The sequence below is a fragment of the Limanda limanda genome, chromosome 17 (assembly GCF_963576545.1).
Source record: "Limanda limanda chromosome 17, fLimLim1.1, whole genome shotgun sequence".
In the NCBI taxonomy this organism is placed as follows: domain Eukaryota; kingdom Metazoa; phylum Chordata; class Actinopteri; order Pleuronectiformes; family Pleuronectidae; genus Limanda; species Limanda limanda.
Window position 1 is genome coordinate 2,040,755 of NC_083652.1, and position 19,681 is coordinate 2,060,435.

At 39.5% G+C, this 19,681-nt stretch overlaps 1 protein-coding gene across 3 annotated transcripts; it reads left to right on the plus strand.

Annotated features, from left to right (window-relative positions):
* The first annotated feature begins 3,219 nt into the window (after positions 1-3,219).
* glyr1 (glyoxylate reductase 1 homolog (Arabidopsis)) lies at positions 3,220-18,973 on the plus strand. 3 transcript variants are annotated; one of them, XM_061090456.1, is made up of 16 exons: positions 3,220-3,305; positions 4,612-4,648; positions 4,750-4,829; positions 4,915-5,053; positions 5,841-5,951; positions 8,714-8,797; positions 10,971-11,024; positions 12,178-12,228; positions 12,389-12,462; positions 13,112-13,211; positions 13,901-14,011; positions 14,112-14,213; positions 14,298-14,460; positions 14,548-14,727; positions 14,912-15,036; positions 15,765-18,973. In XM_061090456.1, the coding sequence occupies exons 1-16, from the start codon at positions 3,268-3,270 to the stop codon at positions 15,837-15,839; spliced, it is 1,524 nt and encodes a 507-aa protein (XP_060946439.1). In that variant the 5' UTR covers positions 3,220-3,267; the 3' UTR covers positions 15,840-18,973. The 3 variants fall into 3 exon arrangements, with proteins under 3 accessions (XP_060946439.1, XP_060946440.1, XP_060946441.1); XM_061090457.1 differs by lacking the exon at positions 10,971-11,024; XM_061090458.1 differs by lacking the exon at positions 8,714-8,797.
* Positions 18,974-19,681: the final 708 nt, after the last annotated feature.

A 19,681-nucleotide genomic window follows, 5' to 3' on the forward strand; every position in this document is an offset into this window, starting at 1 on the left:
TGCATACTCTAATAATTCAAATATTGTTTAGTTCTCGTCAACAGTGGCACAGTACATACATATGCATAGAACTACATTCCTTTTATCTTTTCTAGCTATATATGCTATATATTTATAGCAGTTGTACACATTACATTTATATAATATGCAAGAAAACCCACAAGGTCTGTGTAAAATAGAAAATTGTCTACTGTATAATAGCATGGGTTAATATACAGCTACAGTTACTCTATAGTAAATATTCTTCAAGGTTATATGTACAGCAGCCAAAAACTATTTTCAATATAAAGATGTAGTGGAGTAATGGCCTGCTGGCCAGAGAATGAAGTCACACTCTCTTCACATGTTCATCTTTGTGCATGTGTGTGCTTGTGAGTCCATCCCTGTGAAACTGTTGGCCCTCCACCTAAGTCTACAAAGCAAGATGGCTACAGCTCCAATGAGCGGTGCAGTTAACATGACATCTGGGTCGACACAAAAATGTCCTAGCTTTGACACATTTTAGAGCACAAACACACACACTGCAAAAACATCAGTGGGATTCTGCCACTGATGTCCATAATATCTATCATCCACATTTTACTTAGCAGATGGGGAAGACTGAGGATTAAAGCCCAGTCCTGATTTCATCCAGAAAATCGTCCCCAGAAATTGTTACACCACTCGCTACGTCATTAGCAGCCAAGTAATGTTATTACGGTGCCAAACAATATTAACAAACGTTATTATATTAACAACTGTTATCAACCAACATGACAATAGTGACACATCTGACAACTGCAGGACAGACGCTACAGATTGATCTGTTGATCAATACACAGTTAGTCAGTGTTTAGATTGGTTATTTTTAATTTAACGTTAATCCTGTCCATAGGAGCTCCTGCCCCGCACTGAAAATGTTAAAATGTTTTAACATGAGTGGGAAAGTTTGCCCAATCTTGACTATTTATCAAACTTCACGTACGCTACATGGGAGTAACGAAGAACTGTCGCTTACATTTACATGCCTGTTTTGGCCAAGTGAATTGAGCTTTTTCTGAAATTCTTGTCACAGTGATTCAATTACATTTTCATTTGCTACTGTACTTAAAAAAATGTTTGTGGTTATTTTGCAAGATTTTATACTAACATTTATAGGCATTTTACCTACTGCGGTTACCATGTTGATTCGCTTCGTCCAATTGTAGAGCATTCGGTAATTTCCGTCTACCCCTTCTTTTTTGGGGGTCCTGAATACACTACGAATGAAGATGTATTTGGTCTACATCACTTAGCCCTACATCACTTAGAGAAATCGGACAACGCTACCCCTTCACAGCCACGCAAAACAAATGGGTTTGGGGCCAAGTGGTAAGGCTAATGGGTGAATCTGGACAAGGCCTAATACCCATACTTAGAAATGAGCCTCTTTAAATGTGTAAGTTCTGTAAAGTATAGTAACAATACATCAAAATCAGTGTTTGTATTCGATAAATAAAATTATCCAGAGACATCCAGGAAGCTATAAAGCCCTTGTAGGGAAAGTGGCAGCCATGTCTATAAAACTAAACAGTTCAGGCTAACTCCATCAGCTACTGCAGCAGTGAAATGTTACTTAAATGCTGCAGTATTGATTATCTACTAATGTCATATTGAATATTCAGTCTTAAGGAATCAAACCAGTATTTTTACTTTAATATTACAAACTTCCCTTTTTCTACCAAAATGTATGTTCTTATGCTCAAATATGATTTTCCATACAGGACTTCAGTATATTTGTATGTATCTTGAAGTGTATATTCTCACATAGCTTAGGTAAAGGATCTGAATACTTTGTCCACCACAACCAATAAACATGCATTTCATTGTTATACCAAATGGGTAAGAACAGATAGCAGTCTGCGTCATGACATGATGCACTTCAGCCTCATGAAATACAGACTCTCAATGTTCACCTTATCGCAACACCAGAGACAGAATTACATCTCCTAACATAAAACATCCAATGTAAAGTTCTACTGCAAAGGCATTCAGACTTCTCTGGTCAACCATATGCGAAACATAGGTCATGTCAGGTATAATTTAAGTCAAACATCATTTTATTAGAGTGTGTACAAGTCACAAATTCCCTGATAACACCAAATCATGCTTCAACAGCCGGGCTCCAGCACTGGTAAGGCGAGATTCGTATTAAATGGATAATTTATTGAAATGGCACCACATAAGAAGTTCAGAGAGCAAACTTTGACAGATGTGTTAAGAAGTCATAGATTTATAAAACATCACAATGATTTAACCACTAAAGATGTGAAGTATCTTAAAAGCTTTTCATGTATATGTACTAAAAAGCCATTGTGTAGTTTCTTCAACTTCAAAGAGATGAAAGTATATGTTCCTCTAAAATGATGTGGAGTGGAAGAAAGAAGAACTGCTTCTTTTGATGACAGCCAGTGTAAATATAATGCAGAAAGCACTTTCAAAGCTGACAGTAAAACTTTTATTGCATTCAGAAATAAAAACACATGACAAGAATAATCATATAAAATACAAATCAAAGTAAAATTAGATCACCTGTCTTCCAGGCATATACTGTATAGTCTTATATAATGATAAATAAATAATAAGTCGTGGTGTCAGCTTCAGCTTATGATTTACAGGTGGCTCAGTTTTCTTAGGTCAGCTGTTCAGAATTTGTACCTGATTGTAAATGTATTGAGCACGGTGCCTTTATATTGTGGTCAACACAAGGCTGTCCATAACACCGGTATTTACAAATGTCATTACTGCACCTCTTCGACAATGTAAATGTTATAATAAATTGAAATATGTTTTAAATTCATTGAAAAAATTATGAAATTTAAGAGCAGCTATTCCAGACATCGACAGTCAAAAAAAATTAAAAAATGTATTGGTTTAATCTGAGCTTCTCTCAATGTTTTTTAATTGTGCAGTGAAACATTAATATTACATTTTTTATTTTGCATTCATCACCAAAGAATCACAAATACGCAGAGGTAGAAAATTAGGAACCATTATATCAGAAAGTGAAACAAAAACATTCGGCCATTATTTACATTCGTTTGTTTGTGTTTTTGTTGTTGTTGTTGTTCTTTGCTCTTCCTCTAACAAGGTAAACGTCTATCGATATAGTGCTGAAAGTCAAATTCCTGATTGACACAAGAGCAGAGCGGAAGTGACGTAGGGAGGGACGGCCTGTCGTCGCATGTGATTAGTGGGTGTGTGTTGTCTTCCTCCTCATTCAGTGCGACGTTTTATTAAAGTTGTAAGATGGCGACGGTGCATCTGAGAATCGGGGACCTAGTGTGGTGAGATCCCATTGAAACACTGTGAAATGACTCCCTGTATCGTACTCGACAGTTCAGCGCTAATGTTTGTATCTGTGGGCTTCGAACAGGCGCAGTTCGCGGACGTGTACGCGCACTTGGTCAGATGATAGTCTACCCAAACAAATTGCTAACCGAGCTGACTCAGCCAGCAGCCGTCGTTAGCTGCTAGCAAGCGGCCAGGCGACACGGAGGCTTTATACCTGAAGGAACCCGTTTATCCGAACACAGCCTCGTCTGTTGCTCTTATTTTCCTTTCGGCGACGTGTGCATTTGTTTATTTTCGCCCAGCACTTCGTATTGTATCGTGTTGTGGAAGTGTTGTGGGCTTTGCTAGCTGCGTAGCTGCAGCGGACCTCCTCTGTTGCTCTGCTCGGCTTCCGGGTGAAGTGGAGCAGCCGCTTCTCCGAGCTGAGGTTTAACCCGGAGATGAGGCTCATCTGTGCGGAGAGCGACGACGAACCGGTCGCTCCAGCTTCATGGCGCTGGTCTCACTAGGGGAGAGGGGCAGGTTGTCCTGTGTACTGGCGTCCCACGTCCCGAGACATTGCACTTTTCCCCATTGCGGGACTAATAAAATACTTCGTAGTAGTGCTTATCAGTATCAAAATCACAATGTTTATATGATCACAAAGCTCCACAGCACCAGCAAGTGAAGCGGCTTGTATTTCTCCTGTTATTGACAACACCAGCTGTCAGAATTTAATGTAATCTCGCACTTGGCTGTATCAAAACAGTATTCAACTTAACCCGGGCCTGCTACAAACATGGCTTTATGAAATGCGTGTTATGAGGACACAAAGGCAAACAACACCGAATGACAAGCACTATGGGATAAACACACTAACAACATGTGCCTCACTGTTTATTTAAGCCAGTTCTGCCCCCCCCCTTGTCTTTTTCCCCATTCAGTCTCTTCTCTGTATTCTAGTTGCGAAGTACAGTTGACCAGTTTTGCTGTTCTGCTTGTTTTGCCCAGTATGTGTTGTGTTGTGACAATCAATTGTTTTTTCCTGATACATGTGCTGATAATGAACATTTGGTACACATTCAAAACAATATGGACTTTTCTTTAAAACACATTTTTAATTCAGGAAAAGAAGGCAAAGGTCTGAAGTCAAATGTCATCTAAACACAAGCAGCTGTACCAGAACTTCACCTTCTAAAACCAGCACACTTTTTTTTGATTTAATCATAAACTGTATTACAAACAAATATTTTTTGTACCAAATACGTTCTGTGGTGCCAGCAATAAAAGCCATGGCTAAATGTATCTCTCTTATTTTAGGGGGAAGCTCGGGCGTTACCCACCATGGCCAGGAAAGGTAAGGACCAAAGACACGTCACACTAGCTGGTTCAAATCAATATTACAATTTACATGACACTTACGATGATATAACCCTAAAACCTTTATTCATGTTTCAGGTAGTAAGCCCTCCAAAGGACCTGAAAAAGCCCAGGGGTAAAAAATGCCATTTTGTGAAATTCTTTGGAACTGAAGACCAGTAAGTTTGAATTGTAATCTTTTTGTTCTGATTAAGACTGCAGTGTCTTCTCCAGCAAATGTCTAAAAGTTGTGTGTCTGTGCAGTGCCTGGATTAAAGTAGAACAGCTGAAGCCATATCACCCCCACAAAGAGGAGATGATCAAAATAAATAAAGGAAAGCGCTTCCAGCAGGCGGTTGATGCAGTGGAAGACTTCCTAAAGAAGGCAAAGGGGAAAGAACAGGTGAGACATTCAATTGAAATGGGTTCTGCTATCAATATAGGTTATTGGTTCGTATACATATTTGCATAATGCACACATTTCAGACTGGTGTAGGTTGAAGGCATACTGTAATTTATGGACATACAGCTTGAAGTACAGTGGCTGTACTCTAAAGAAAATGCACAGTATGACAAAATATCTCTTGCGAGGCAGGATCTTGATTATCCTGATATGGATCTGGAATCTGCACATTCTTCATGATTGAAAATATCGGTTGAGTAGCTAACAGAGTTAACTGTATCAGCATCTACCTCTGTTTGCATGTAGCCATGGCTCCATTACACACCTCCATCATGAATAACATGCGTGTTATCTGCTTTGTGGTCAGACAACAAAAAGTTTTACGGCCTTACCTAACGTATTTATCAGCAAAATCTCTTTATTTAGATTTTCTCTTTTTAGAAAATTATCATATAACAGCTGACAATGTTCAGTAAATTCTGATAGATTAGAGTTGTTGGCGCATCTGGTGCCTGCTGTATTAAAGAAGAACTTATCTTGTTACCAAGGTAAACATGACAATTCATTGCAGTAATACCCAGTCCTGTTGTTATGCCACAGCACCTGTTATGCCACAGCACACCCAAAATAAATACATGTAAGGAACATTTTGCTCATTGTCTTCACTGTCGTTCAATCTGCTGAATACTTCCCTTCATTTCAAAGTACCAGAAACAATTATTGATCAGTAATCAACATAACTCTTAGATGAAAAGGTAGTTCTAACCAAAAGTGTGTTTTTTGACAGAACTCAGAGGGTAAAGGAGATTCAAAGGGAAAGAAGACACCTAACAAGCCACTGAAAATACTGGAGGAGGATGATGAGGATCTTAGTGCACTGAAGGACCCTTCTGAGAAGGTCAGTTTGACACCAAAAGTTTAAAAAAAATCTGTCAACATTAGTTGAAGATTTCTCAATATTCGGCATTAAAAAGAGAGGGCGACTCAGTTAATAGATTAAGATTATGTCAGTTCTGAACCCCATCCTTTTTCAACATTTAGATCCTCGCACTGTCTGAAGGGATTGTCTATTTCTTTTGTGAGAATGATGTATGTGACCTAGGGCTGCTCGATTATGGAAAAAATAATAATCACGATTATTTTGGACAATATCGAAGTCACGATTATTCAAACGATTATTAATATGTGCCCTTATTCTGAAGTCTATGCTTTATTCATTATATGACTGTAACCGGAAGTACCATTCACTTCCGTTTCCGGTAAACACAGATGATGGCTGCGTGTCTTATTCCTCCGTGAAACCAGGATATCTGTGCCCGGTTATTTAAACCCTTAATGATGGCAACCCTAGCACTCTCCAAAAAAACACTTAGTAACTGAGAACTTTGAAATTTCCTCTCATTATTAAATGTCCCCATCTGCCTCCCCCACTATAAGCAGACAGACAGAGAGAGAAAGTGAGGGGTGGGGGGGGGGGGCTATGGGGACCATCATCCTTTACCCCTGAACCCCGACATTGAACGGGTTCCATACAACAACAGGCGGAGAATCGGGGGCTGACCCGCGCGGATCCGGTGTCTGGCGGCTGCGCGCTGGAGAATGGACGCTGCGCGGCAGCTACATCGTGTGGTGCTGCTCCTCGTCGGATTGTTCGAACTTTTCCGACCCTTTTTGTCGATTAAACAGGGCTGCCCTCCCTCTGCCATTTTCCACTTGCGCTGTTTTTTAAATACCGCCGGTCCCCACACACACAACTCGCCTCCTTCACTTCACAGCTGCTTGAGAGCGAGTGCCAGTCAGCGGGGCCGCGTTGAATGCTTTGGGCGAAGGACTGAACTGCGCATGAGCGTCTCTTTCGAAAAAAATGCCAAATAATCGTTTCAACTCGATTATAGTAGTTTGGAGATGTCTGACCCCATAATTGTAATCACGATTAAATTTCGATTAATAAAGCAGCCCTAATGTGACCTATAGCTCTATTCACCTTTAAAACAAGATAGACTATAGTCTGATTCCCAAAAATATGTGGTCAAGTCATCCAGTCTCCACTAACAGAACTGTTAAAAATGAATAAATAAAAGCCATTTTCCACTTCCAGGGATGTTGATGGAACTCAACTTTTGCAACACTCAGACGATGATACTAAATTCCAATTAGCCACTTAGCACTGTCAGAGGTTACCAACATTGCTGTTAAATTTGGGGTTTGAAGGGTTTTCTTATCCAGCTACGAGCCCATTTTTGTGGAGGGAGCACAGTTGTTTATTATAAGCAAGATCATCAGAAAAGTGAAGTAAGTTCTGATTTATGATATGAAAAGAAACGCAGATACCTGCAGGCTGACTTGGTCACAGTGATATCCAAAAGTGACATTTAACCTATGTAAATAACACTATCAAATAACTACAATAGAAAACCAACTCAAATAATTTGAGATTTTTAAAGTCTTCCAAATGATTGACTGTAAATTAGCATAGCGATTTTATCTCTAAGTAATTCTGCTGAGCTTTTTTTTATGTCAGAGATTTTCGTTGTTCTGAGCTGCATTGACTAGTTTTCCAGTGAACTGATTGATTTTTTTCATTATTTCAAACTTATTAGCTGATTAGCATGAAGTGCACCAGCTTCATAGGACTGAAAACGCAATACTTAAACCTAAAAGTACCACTATTACTACAGTTCCGGCTTCATAGTACAGACCATAGGCTTCCAGGCCTCATTAGTATTTACAGAGAGGAGATTTGTCAATGTCAGGCAGAAGTAGGAATAGAACACACAGCCTCACAATGCAGGGGAAATTAACAAGATTTAAATAGCGTTTCCCCCTCTTCAGTTGGGTCCTGGCATCGATTTCTTTAACCATACCACGAGGCTGGTCCTGCAGGGTTTTGTTCCACTTATTAGACACTGTCTGCAGGTCTTAAAGACTAAAATTTAACTAGCTAATTTCATAAACATTTTCTGTTGTGGTCATTGATTTTACACTCAAACTAAAGTTAACTTTGAGGTTGCAGGTTGTCACCTATAAATTGAATGTGGATTTATAATTCATATGGTAAAGTACACTAATCACAGTGCTCTAAAGCTGCAACGTCCATCTTGCTGACATAAACCTTTTGTTTATTTCAATCAAATTCAACAACAAACCTATTAATAAAGTAATAAGGAATTTATTGTTATATACTAGTGAAATATAGGGTAAAAGCTGATATGATGTTAAATCATTTCTAGACTGTTAAAATACAATGAAAGTTGTTCCTGCATTAGAATTGTCATCAGCTGTCCTCACAGTATGTTGTTTTCATAATCCAGTTTTTTAATTCCTCAGTCATCTGCACTTAATAGGATTGTCAACTAGCGTGATACCTGCAGTATCACAGCAGCAGGGGCTGCAGGGCTAATGTGGTCAGAAGAACAGCCACCTGACATCAGTAGCCTTGCCTAAAGGGGTTTCTCCCCTGTCTATAGTGGGATCTATCCGTGCAGATCAGTGGGTTTTTGTGTGTCCAGGGATTTCTGCCTCTGCCCTAAACAGTGGAGGTGAATGGAATCCACTCAACATTGTCTCTTCTGTACAAGTGAAAGTCCCCCACTACAGTAGACCAGCAACAAGTTCACCCTTTGATTTCGAAGGTGAATATGTGTCTCTCTCCTCCTTAAGGACTTGACTGACTCTGACCCCGAGCCATCCACTATTGAGAGGCTGGGGGCTGGACCTGGCTCAGGATTCAATTGGGAAAGCAGTGTAGGTGAACCCCCCCCCTCTCCCACAAAGCCTGCCTTGCCTTGCTGTTCTTCTACCTGAACTTTAACCTTTGGCTTTACTCACCAACAACTGCTGACCTTTCCCTTCTTACCTGTTGGGTGCACACTCTGGACACCTCAACAGCTGTCTATTTGACATGTGCTTTTGAGATGTTCACCAACCCTGTATGTGGAGACCCAAAAGCAGGTTGAGGTTTGGTTGAGTTGACCTGATTTCCAGGTTAGCCTCCTGCCTTCTATGAGCAGCCTGTTCCTCAGGACCAGGGTTGATGACCATTCCTGGATAAATTGTTCTGAATTGAATGACCACCAGGTTTGTGTACGTGCATGTAAAGAAACATTGCAGCTGCAAATACATGAGTCATTAACCGGTCTTCTAATGTCAGTGGAAACAGTTTCACACAAACATAATAAATGGTCAGTTTGCTGTTTCACTTATAGCACAAAACTACATAGAACTTATCAAGTCCAAAAGGTCTAAATGTTTAGCATTATTAATAATATATAATTATAATAATACTCATCTTTAAAAAAATTTTTTTTTACATTAAATCATATAATTAATTAATAATTAATAAACCCTCAACCAAATACAAAAATTCAACATGTGTCAGACCTCAATACAGCAAAATAGTCCAAACTCGTCATCAGCAGACAACTGCTGGCTGATTGGCTCGTCAAGAGGTAACACAAACGGTTAAACACGGAGCATCCCTCTGCTTTTAAATGTATCGATGCAATTTCAGGTGCTTCATTTAGTTTATCATGAAGAGAATGTGTTGCCACCAGAGTTGAGTGTAATGTACATTGCATATGTGCGGCGCTGTTTGTGTTGCCAGTAAGCAGAAAACCTTTTCAGTCATAGCTCAGAAACCGGAAGGTGGCTCAGCAATGTGTGTTGGGGTATGGTCTGGTAGGACTGTGATTTGCCCTGGAAGGGCATTCAAAACCAGACACAAAGAATGAATATGTTGACAGACTGAGATAATGGCTGGCTGTGTTGGTTGAATGGTTCATTTTAAGTAGAGGTGCAGTATATCTGAAGTTACTGGAATCAAAATTGTTTGGTTTCAGAAAACACTGTTATACACCTTTATTTTAATTTTTAATTCCTTTTCACAGTTTGGCTGGAAGAGTATCAGATTAGTGTAGAAGTGGAATCAACTGATGTTAAAAACAGAATTTGTGGACATTACCGGTGTAGGCAACTTCAAACGTCAGTTATTTATTAACACAGTTGTCAGATGAAGAACTTTGTTTGTTGGAGCTCTGGTTATTTTGAATAGAAAACTGTTTGTTTACCTGGTGTGAGACTCGATATTCAGCCAATGCAAATAGACTTTTTTTATTTACCTAAATTAATAGTGAACACACATTTCGCATTAGTGTTTACGTTTACTGTAGTGCATTGAGGAGATCATGAAAGACAAGTTTAAAAATGGTCTTTTATGATCAACACTTCCAGGCGTAGTCCCATTTTTTGTTCTTTGATTGAACTGCTTACCAGAAACTGTATGGATTTTTCTTACCCATCTATATTCAAGGGTAGAGTAGTTTAAAGTGGCGAATATTGTTTCTTCATTTCACATTCAGATATTCCCAGGCTTTTATCAAAACGCTGATCTCTCCCAACAGCCCCAGCTCATGTTCAGATTTGACTCTGCTCCAACTCTAAAGCCGTTTTCAGACATGCCCTCCGGAAAATGTCCAGACAACTGGGTTGAATGTGTCACCTAAGTCCGAAGACACAGTATCTCCTCTCCAAAAAGAATGTGGTCTGAGTGATCGGATCTCAATGTGTCTTAGAGGCATTTACCCAACCACTTTAATCGCATCATCCAAGACACTTGTGAATGCCTGGTGTGAACAGGGCCATAGTGCAGACAAACAGTTATGAGCAGGAGCAGAGAACATTTGTACTTGAGCAGAAGGTGTCTAAAAGAGGGCAAGGTTTTTAGGGCAAACATTAGACTGTCAGAAAATGAAATGAAGAAATGATGCTCTTTAAATTAAAATCCATGCTCTTGGAGGACTTGTAGGAAAACATGGCACACTGTAAAAAGAGCCCCGACATGTCAGCACTGTGCAATGCAGGCTCAAGGGGTTTCTATCCATAGAGAACACTGTCCCACTGAACTCTTGTTCTGTTGCAGCCTGTAAAGGACGACCCACATTTCCATCACTTCCTTCTGAGCCAGTCTGAGAAGGTACGAGGAAACATGCTGCCCAACACTGTCACTTCTACACCTTTCCTGTCACTTAGAGGGAGGGGTTGTTGTCTCAACCTGAACATGAAGATTATTTTCTTTGGATCTTGTGCAACCAACCAATTTAAGAAAAGTATTAGACAATATGTGGTGATCAGTTTGGATATTGGGGCTACAAACGAATCGATGTATGGACACTGAGAAGCGTCAACATGTTTAAACTCTGGGAGGCAGATGACATCAGCCGAGAAGACGGCCCTTTAATGTAGACCAGGAAGAATTTGGTTATACACCTTCTATAAGAATGTGGCCACATTCATCCCACACCACCTCTGAAAGTGGACTTAGGGATCCGATCTCGGGATGCATTTGAGTGTGAGCTGAACTTAGCGCTGACAACTTGGGATCAGATCGCTCAGGGTGGATTTTAATACCAGATCTGAGCGGGGGTCTCTGACATGCTGTGGGCTTGAGTTTGGCTCTGAATTTGTCAGCTTGAATCTGATTCGATCAGTAGGGAAGTTAATGTAGTACGAAATGTTATCTTGGTCTCTTCTATCTAGACACACCCAAATGCATGCCAATAGCTGCAGTGTGAACCCCCACCAGAAACTCGCACCAATGTAGGCCTGTAGCAGTTAAACCAAAACAGCCTGCAGCTAAAGTGATAAATCCTCCTCCTTTTTCAGCTTACAGGGGATTTTCTCAATGGCACTTCTACAATCGGCACTCAATACACAACACTGGCACAGTTGTAACAAAGTTTATTTATATTGCACGTACCACAAACTAGTGGTTACTAAGTGCTTTGCAAAGGACAGGCATAAGGAAAGAAAATAAAGTCAAACAATGTGGATAAATAATAATAAACATAAAGAAGACAGAAGTCAAAAAAGCTTTCAATAGAGGGCTTATCTCCACCAAAGCCAAACAATCCTACACTTGTGTGTCACTTTTATATTGGAAAAAGGAGTCGTCTCCAGCAAAATGCACAAACTCATAGATGTTCACACCATAAATATGTATTTTCTATTAATATCTGCATCATTTCCTGAGAAAATAATAGAAATGTCTAACATTGTTGAGGAAAGTGATTAAACTACTAACCTGATCCACACCTCAATTGAATGGTTTGTTTCCTCCCTGCCCACAGCCAGCCTCATCAATGGAACCCACCAGCAAGCGCCTGAAGATCATTGAAGAGGTAAAGTAAAATCATTTTTGTTACAGTAACTGGCAAAATATTTAAACTATAATAATTTGCTGTAACAGTACCCGGTAAAATGTTTAATCTTTTAGGGATTCACTTTTTGTACAATCTTTTTACTTGTTGACAGTTTTATTTCTCTTATATTTTTGTGCAGGACACAGGGTCAACATCTATCCAAGCAGCCGACAGCACAGCCATCAATGGCAGCATCACACCCACAGATAAAAGGTATAAACACATGCTGACTGCAGTATTACTAAACACCATTATTAAAATGACTTACTAAATTGAGCTGGAAAGCCATATCTGCAAATGCGATGAGAGAAACAATTATCCCCTAATCATTATAATGAGAAAAGTCCTCTTAATAATAATCAGAATCAGAAGCAAAATCAGAATGTATTTATTGCCAAGTAGGTTTACACCTACCTGGAATTTGTTATGGTTCAAGGTGCATACAATGAACATAGAACACAATACGTATTGCACATTGAAAAAAATATATGTAAAATAAAAATATATAAAAAGTTAAATAAAATGCAAAACAGGAGTCGGCCGTTATTACCGGAAGCGCATTACTCTGCGCCGGTCAGCACGCAAATCTGCTTCTTCTGCTACTCTGCAATCCGTTCAGTGTAGGGGTTTGGGGGGGAATGGTGATGGTCTTCACAAGTGACTGACCTACGCAAGCCTATAGCTTATATCTGCAGGGTTTTATATCCTGCACTGCTGCCATATTATTGGCTGAGTGCAAAATAAGGCAGATGTATAGGTGTTCCTAATAAATTACTCAGTGAGTGTAAATTAATGTTAGTGTTTCATATTATTATTAGTTTGCTTGTGTTTTAACGTTTTTCTATTTGATTCTTCTCTCCAGGATAGGGTTCCTGGGTCTGGGGCTGATGGGCAGTGGTATAGTTTCCAACCTGCTGAAAATGGGTCACTTGGTCACCGTGTGGAATCGCACAGCAGAAAAGGTATGTACAGTCACTGTCACATAGGAAACGTCACCATCACTGATTAACATCTATGATTTGATGCAGTGTTAATTATCTGTCACATTTCACATTTTAAGATGACTATATTATTATGTTATAAAGATCAGTGTTTCCCCCCAGGATGTAGCAGTTGTAGCAGTGGCGGTAAATAAATCTGGAACAATGTCTATATTATAGAAACATTATTTACTATCAAACAATTGTTCCCATATCCAATCCACTTCATTGCACCTCTGAATATCCTGTTATATATATCATTTGTGGAGCTAATTGCTGATTGTACTTCTGGTTAGACCCACATTATTTTGTTGGATCGTGCCTGTACTATGTAATGACAATGAAGTGAATCTAATTAATTTAATCTACAGTCTTTACAATCATAAATACAAAAGATTAAGTGACAAAAAACTAGTATATAGATACACATAAAATAGTCAAATTATTGCCTATACATTACAACATACTGCTAGCAAAGACGATGGACAAATAAACATGCTCACCTGAACATTTAAAAGAAGGGATTGTTTTAGTTTTACACTTAAAATGTCCATCAATGTAGATGCAGCCAAAGGCAGAGAAAAAGAATGAGGCTGTGTATTTGTGAACCTGTTAAATAAATGTCAAATAACTGTTTCTGCCGCTAACGACCCTTGCCCGCTGTGTTTCAGTGTGACCTTTTCGTTCAGGAGGGCGCCAGGTTAGGCCGGACTCCTGCAGAGGTGGCTTCCACGTGTGACATCACCTTTTCCTGCGTCTCTGACCCAAAGGCCGCCCGGGATGTAAGTATCATCTAAACAACACAAAAGGGCTTACTGCTGAGGTGTGAATTGCTGGATTATGGGTAAAAACATTTCTACGCCTGTATTTGTTGCTCTGCAGTTGGTGCTCGGACCCAGTGGGGTGCTGCAGGGAATCAGGCCAGGGAAATGCTATGTGGAGATGTCCACTGTTGACCCAGAGACAATCACAGAACTCTCACAGGTATACACCAACACACACAAATTCCAAATGATAAAATAATAAGCATTTCTACTTAAAAGTTTTTTTTTAATGTTTGAATTTGAGGTGATCACGTTGCGGGGCGGCCGTTTCCTGGAGGCTCCAGTGGCAGGAAGCCAGCAGCTCTCCAATGATGGGATGCTGGTGATTGTGGCAGCTGGTGACAGGACAGTCTATGAGGACTGCAGCAGCTGCTTCCAGGCCATGGGCAAGACCTCCTTCTTCCTAGGTATGTTATGTGCATTTATTTTTTGGGTTGAGACTGTTCCGTATTTCTCTTTTCCTTTTATGTGTGAAAATTTGTGTTTTAATCTAGGTGAAGCAGGGAATGCAGCGAGGATGATGCTGATCCTCAACATGGTGCAGGGCAGCTTCATGGCCACCATTGCAGAGGGGCTTACTCTGGCCCAGGCCACTGGCCAATCACAGCAGACCTTCCTGGACATCTTGTGCCAGGGCCAGATGGCGAGCACCTTTGTGGACCAGAAATGCCAAAGTAAGTAATTTGGCATGAATGGCCTGAACACATTTCAGGCCATTTTTTTTTTTATAGTTTTTTAAAAATTATTTGTTCATTTTCTCATTTCAATGTTGAGTTTGAGGCTTTTGACAAAACTAAAAATAATGTGAAGTATTTTTGAAGGTAGTCCTATAATAACACTTCTTCCTGAAATTTCCAGATATTTTACAGGGCAACTTTAAACCAGACTACTATTTGAAACATATTCAGAAGGATCTGAGGCTGGCCATCTCCATGGGCGACATGGCCAACCATCCGACCCCAATGGCTGCGGCTGCCAATGAGGTGCCACTCTGTTCTTATATTTATTATCAGTTTCAGGTGCATCGCTTTCTTAATGACTTAAAATTATTTCTTTACAACAAAATAACTTTTCTTCTTTATTCTGATCTGGTGAGAAAAGACTGCCTGTCTCCTTTCAATACACATGGATATTTGTTTGTATAGTTGAAATTTATCTGGTAGATTCCAAAGACTGCTGAAGAAAGTTAATTTATTAGGAAACATTGTAATTTCCTAGATTAAATAAGCTGGGTGGGAGACTTGTTCAAACTACATGATTTTCAGCGCGATTTGCCAGTCGCAAACACGTTTTGCAACTTGCCGACAAAAGCCTTTGATTAGTGTGAACTCTTCAGATGTAGCAGAAGCTACTCGCCAACATTTTGCAAGCTCTGATTTGAGTCTTAAACAACTCCAGTCAATCCGAGTACAAGAGGCAAGATTTCAGTTTTATACACTGCACATGCCTGCAATCAGGGGAATCAAGCAATGACCATGCGTGTGAGGGACAGGGTAACACAACTCAGTGAAGCTCATATTAACTGCATTGGGTTCGATTTGGGCTCGGTTAGTTTTCTAGGGTTCAAATGTGACTGGAGGGTATCAGTATCCCAGTCGTCAACATGGAAGACTGCTCAAGCACAGTCCCTCTCTCAAAGTTATGAAACCTGCTACATTGTAATAACACTCTGCAATGCAACTAAAACTATTGTTTTATTGTCCCTGTGCAGGTTTACAAGAGGGCTAAGGCACTGGACCAGTCAGACAATGATATTTCTGCAGTCTACCGAGCCTACATTCACTAGAGTGGGGTGTGACCTATCCCCTGGAACAGTCTTTAATCCCTTCTTATTTCTCCATTATTTGCTGAGTTTTATTTACAATTCTAGTTGTTTTATTTCATTTAGCCTCAATGGCCACCATGTTACTTGCCCACGAGTCATCGATTGTAATTAATTTTTTAGAGGCAACCTTGAGCATTGTACTGGGGGAGTTTACTCTGTAATGGTGTGTTCAGAACAAACACAAAGTGGATTTTTGCCAAATGCGAGTTTGGCCCCTGGACTGTTTGTGGAGTGACTGGAGAAGTCAGGGGAGGGTTGTGCTGACTATGTTTGTAGTAAAGAAAAATGATGGCTGTATTCACATTAGTATTTCAGATTCAACCTTGTCCTCTTCTCTTACTGTTTCTATAAAGTTCAGATTTATAATAGAACTCACTGTCCACAGGCGACGACAATAAGTTTGTCCATTTCTTTTGCTCAAATTTGCCTCGCTGCTTTGATTTAGTATGTAATTACAGCATGGGGAAACTATTTTGATCTGAACACACCATGAGATTGCTCCAAACAAGGTTGTGCTACTGCTGTGGGAGCAGTTTGTCTGGTTTCTGACCATTTAAAAAAGGAAAGGGGTAGAAGTAACGCAGGGTGTTTGGAGAGGTGGTCGGGGCATTGCTACTGTGAAGAGCAGCGTGTCAGACTGTGTCCAGAGAAAATGCTGTCAGGTATAGTGGATAAGGAAACCTTAAAGATTTTTTTTTGTTAATGTGCACATGAAGAGTTTATTTAATTGAGTGTAATATTTGCTTTTCTTTTTAATCGTCCAGAAATCCATGAGAGAAAAACACCAAGAACATGCCACTGCATTGCCTTAATATTGTAACCCCTCAAGTCTTTCAATGATAGATGTATTTATTTGTGCTTTTTTCCAGGTCTTCTTGGTGCAGTATCTTCATGGCTTGTTTCTGTGTTTGATCACATGATATATGCTTTTACGTTGGTGTTATTGATTACTCTTTCTTGAAGCGGTAAAGGACAGCAACAGATGGGTGGAGACCTTAAAATGCAGTAATAATTGAAATGACTCAAGACTTGAGGTTCCCACATTAGAACCCCTTCATTGTTTTGCTTGGAAGAGTTCTCAGTTCTAAAGTTTTTTTTCTTTACTTTTTAATATATTAACCTGTAATGAGATGAATCCATTTCTTGAGTTGCATTTTAACTGAAGTTCATGATTGAAGCCCAAGTGTCATGTTATGTTTCTGCTAAGTTATAAGTATAAATGGCTAAATTCTGAAGGCCAAGATTAGAGCATCAAGGGGCAAAAATCTCAGATTAAAAGACAAACTAATGAAACAGTTTGATGTGGTTCAGTGGTGGGATTGTTTCATTAGTCTTAAAGACTGGCACTGGAATAAATAAAACATCCTCAGTTCACTTGGGACTTTTTATTGATTAACTGTTTTATGACTCTAGCACACGAACAACACTTTAACTTAACTGTTCCATTTCCATATTGTTACTTTTATCACTTATTTCTTACATCGCCCTCCAAAACATTTCAGGTAAAGTACGGAGAGGGGCAGTTGCTGATCACATGACAGAGAGGGTCCACCTTGGACACAGTAGAGGTCCTCTCAAGTCCACTGGGTTCTTAACAAGACCTGATTCAGTTCTGGAACCTGATAGATACATCAGCAGTATTATCAGCTGATAAAGGCTCATTACAGATTGATTAGATCAACCCATGTCAGTAAAGAAATACTAAAGCTGTGTTAGAGGTCACTTTTACTGACTACGTGATCCTAGTACTAATATATTCAAAATACGATAAAGGGCTTATCTCAACACAAATTTACTGAATTCTTATTTAAGAAATCTGTTTCATGTTCAGAAGCCAATAGGAGCAGATCTATTTTATGAACTGAAATGTTCATGTTGAGATCTGAACTCTAAACACAGATACCAACGTATTCTACTTGACTTTTTTTTAGTTTGATCAGGTTGGAGCATGTTCTGTTCTTAAAGCTCTCGGCTCTCTGTCAGTATGTGTCACATCCCAGTAGATCCAAACGGCGCACATTTTTACTTTAAAAATGTAATTTACGTTCAAGTTTTCTGTGGTGGCCTGTTTTGGAAAGGATTTTAAATCCTGGACCTGTGAAGACCTCTAGGGTGAAGCATGAATCATGCCCGATATCAGTCTGCAGATGCAAATGACCTTGTCCAACATATGCAAAGAAACATGTTGTGCATGCTCAGCCAGAGGTGTTCTATCCCTGCAGGAAATAGTTCAGTAACTCCAGGTATGTGTTAGAATACTGCAGAGTGAGTTTGGAGTGTTATGCCTTGTTCCTTGTTTTGTTTATCTCATCAATTTGTCCAACTGTACTTCAGATCTAATTTGCCCTGTGTGGTGTCAGGGAGTAGATACAGGAATGGGTCTTTCACTCTATACAACTTCAAATCTGTCTAATACAAATAAAAAGAAGCGGAATGCCCATCAGTGTTCGACCCAACTGTCAATGTTGGGTTTGTCACCGAGTGATTCTAAACAGGAGCTACCTGTAGCCCTGTTGCTCTTCCAATGACATAAAGACAGTGAAGTGTGAAGCGTTTGCCCAATAAGAGGACCTAAGCTGTAACTGCCCCCCACAGAATAAAAAGTGTTTTATTCCTTTACTCTTAACAAGTTGAAACTGTAAATAATTTTCTTATAGTTCCTTTCAGCAGAATCATTGTTTTGTTTTACTTTAATCCAGAAACCTGTTTTGCCAAACGAGTGATATTTAAGGTTTTTCATTTAGGCTCAGTGTAAAGAAGTGTTTTAGAAGACGGATGTACATAGCATTAGATTAAGTAGGGGTTCTTTTATATCTACAATAACTGGGATTAATGAAAGCAAATTCTTTTTGGTTTGGACTCTTCAGAGTGACTTATATCTTTCTGGCTTAATACTATGGATTGTTAAAGTTGAATTGGTTTATTCATATGTGGCTTTATTAATCTGGCTCATTATTGCAATGAAATGACAATTACTTGAATCCTGTTGAAGAAAGGAGGGTGTAACTTTGGTTCTGGGGAAATGTTTGATTTTGTGTACATGTGGAGATATCAAGACTTTTGTGCTGTTTAATAAATTCTCTCCTGATTACTGACATTTGCATGTTTAAAAACTGACTACGTTTGATCTTGCTCTGGAGATTATATCTGATCTATAATATTTGCCTTTCAATTCCACACAAAACCTTCCAAAACACAACAGTTTTACAAAAAAGGCATATTTTAATATTTCTGACCTTAAAACAGTTGATCACTGTTATTTTGAACAAACTTTGCTCAAACTGGAGGACGCAGCATTTGCTGGTGACTATTTTCAGCAGTGGATTATTCTCCAACTGAAGGATGGTGTGTGTGGGACTGACTCATAATAAACTAGTGTGTGAGTTACTGAAGGAACCGTGAGGCTTACAATTGTGTCTATCATAGGTTTTGGACAATGCCATGCACAATAGAAGATACTGTTAATGTTCTGTGATACACACTAGAAAAATATAACAAATCTTCAGACTATACCTGCTGAGGAGGTGTCAGCTCATTATGATGTATTGGTTAAATAAAGCGCATGAAATGGAACAAAGCCTCAATATTATATCAGCCTTTATGAGATGAGGCCTTCTCCCCTGTGGGTGGGAAGGTGGATATTGACCCTAACATCAGTCACCCTATGTAACCTGTATCATGGTGCTGGATTTAAGCCAAACTGGCTCAGATACCTGGGTATTGCTCTTGTGTTTCACAATCTAGTACTTGTTACGCTTGTGATTATCTGAGCCATGCCCTTGGGCTCCAAATTGACTGGTCTG

Excerpts from the sequence above, each read along its gene's own strand:
- glyr1 (XM_061090456.1), top strand. The coding sequence starts at position 3,268 with ATGGCGACGGTGCATCTGAGAATCGGGGACCTAGTGTG. Across the intron at positions 5,952-8,713 it reads TGAAGGACCCTTCTGAGAAG|GACTTGACTGACTCTGACCC; the intron begins GTCAGTTTGACA and ends CTCCTCCTTAAG. Across the intron at positions 14,461-14,547 it reads CAAGACCTCCTTCTTCCTAG|GTGAAGCAGGGAATGCAGCG; the intron begins GTATGTTATGTG and ends GTTTTAATCTAG.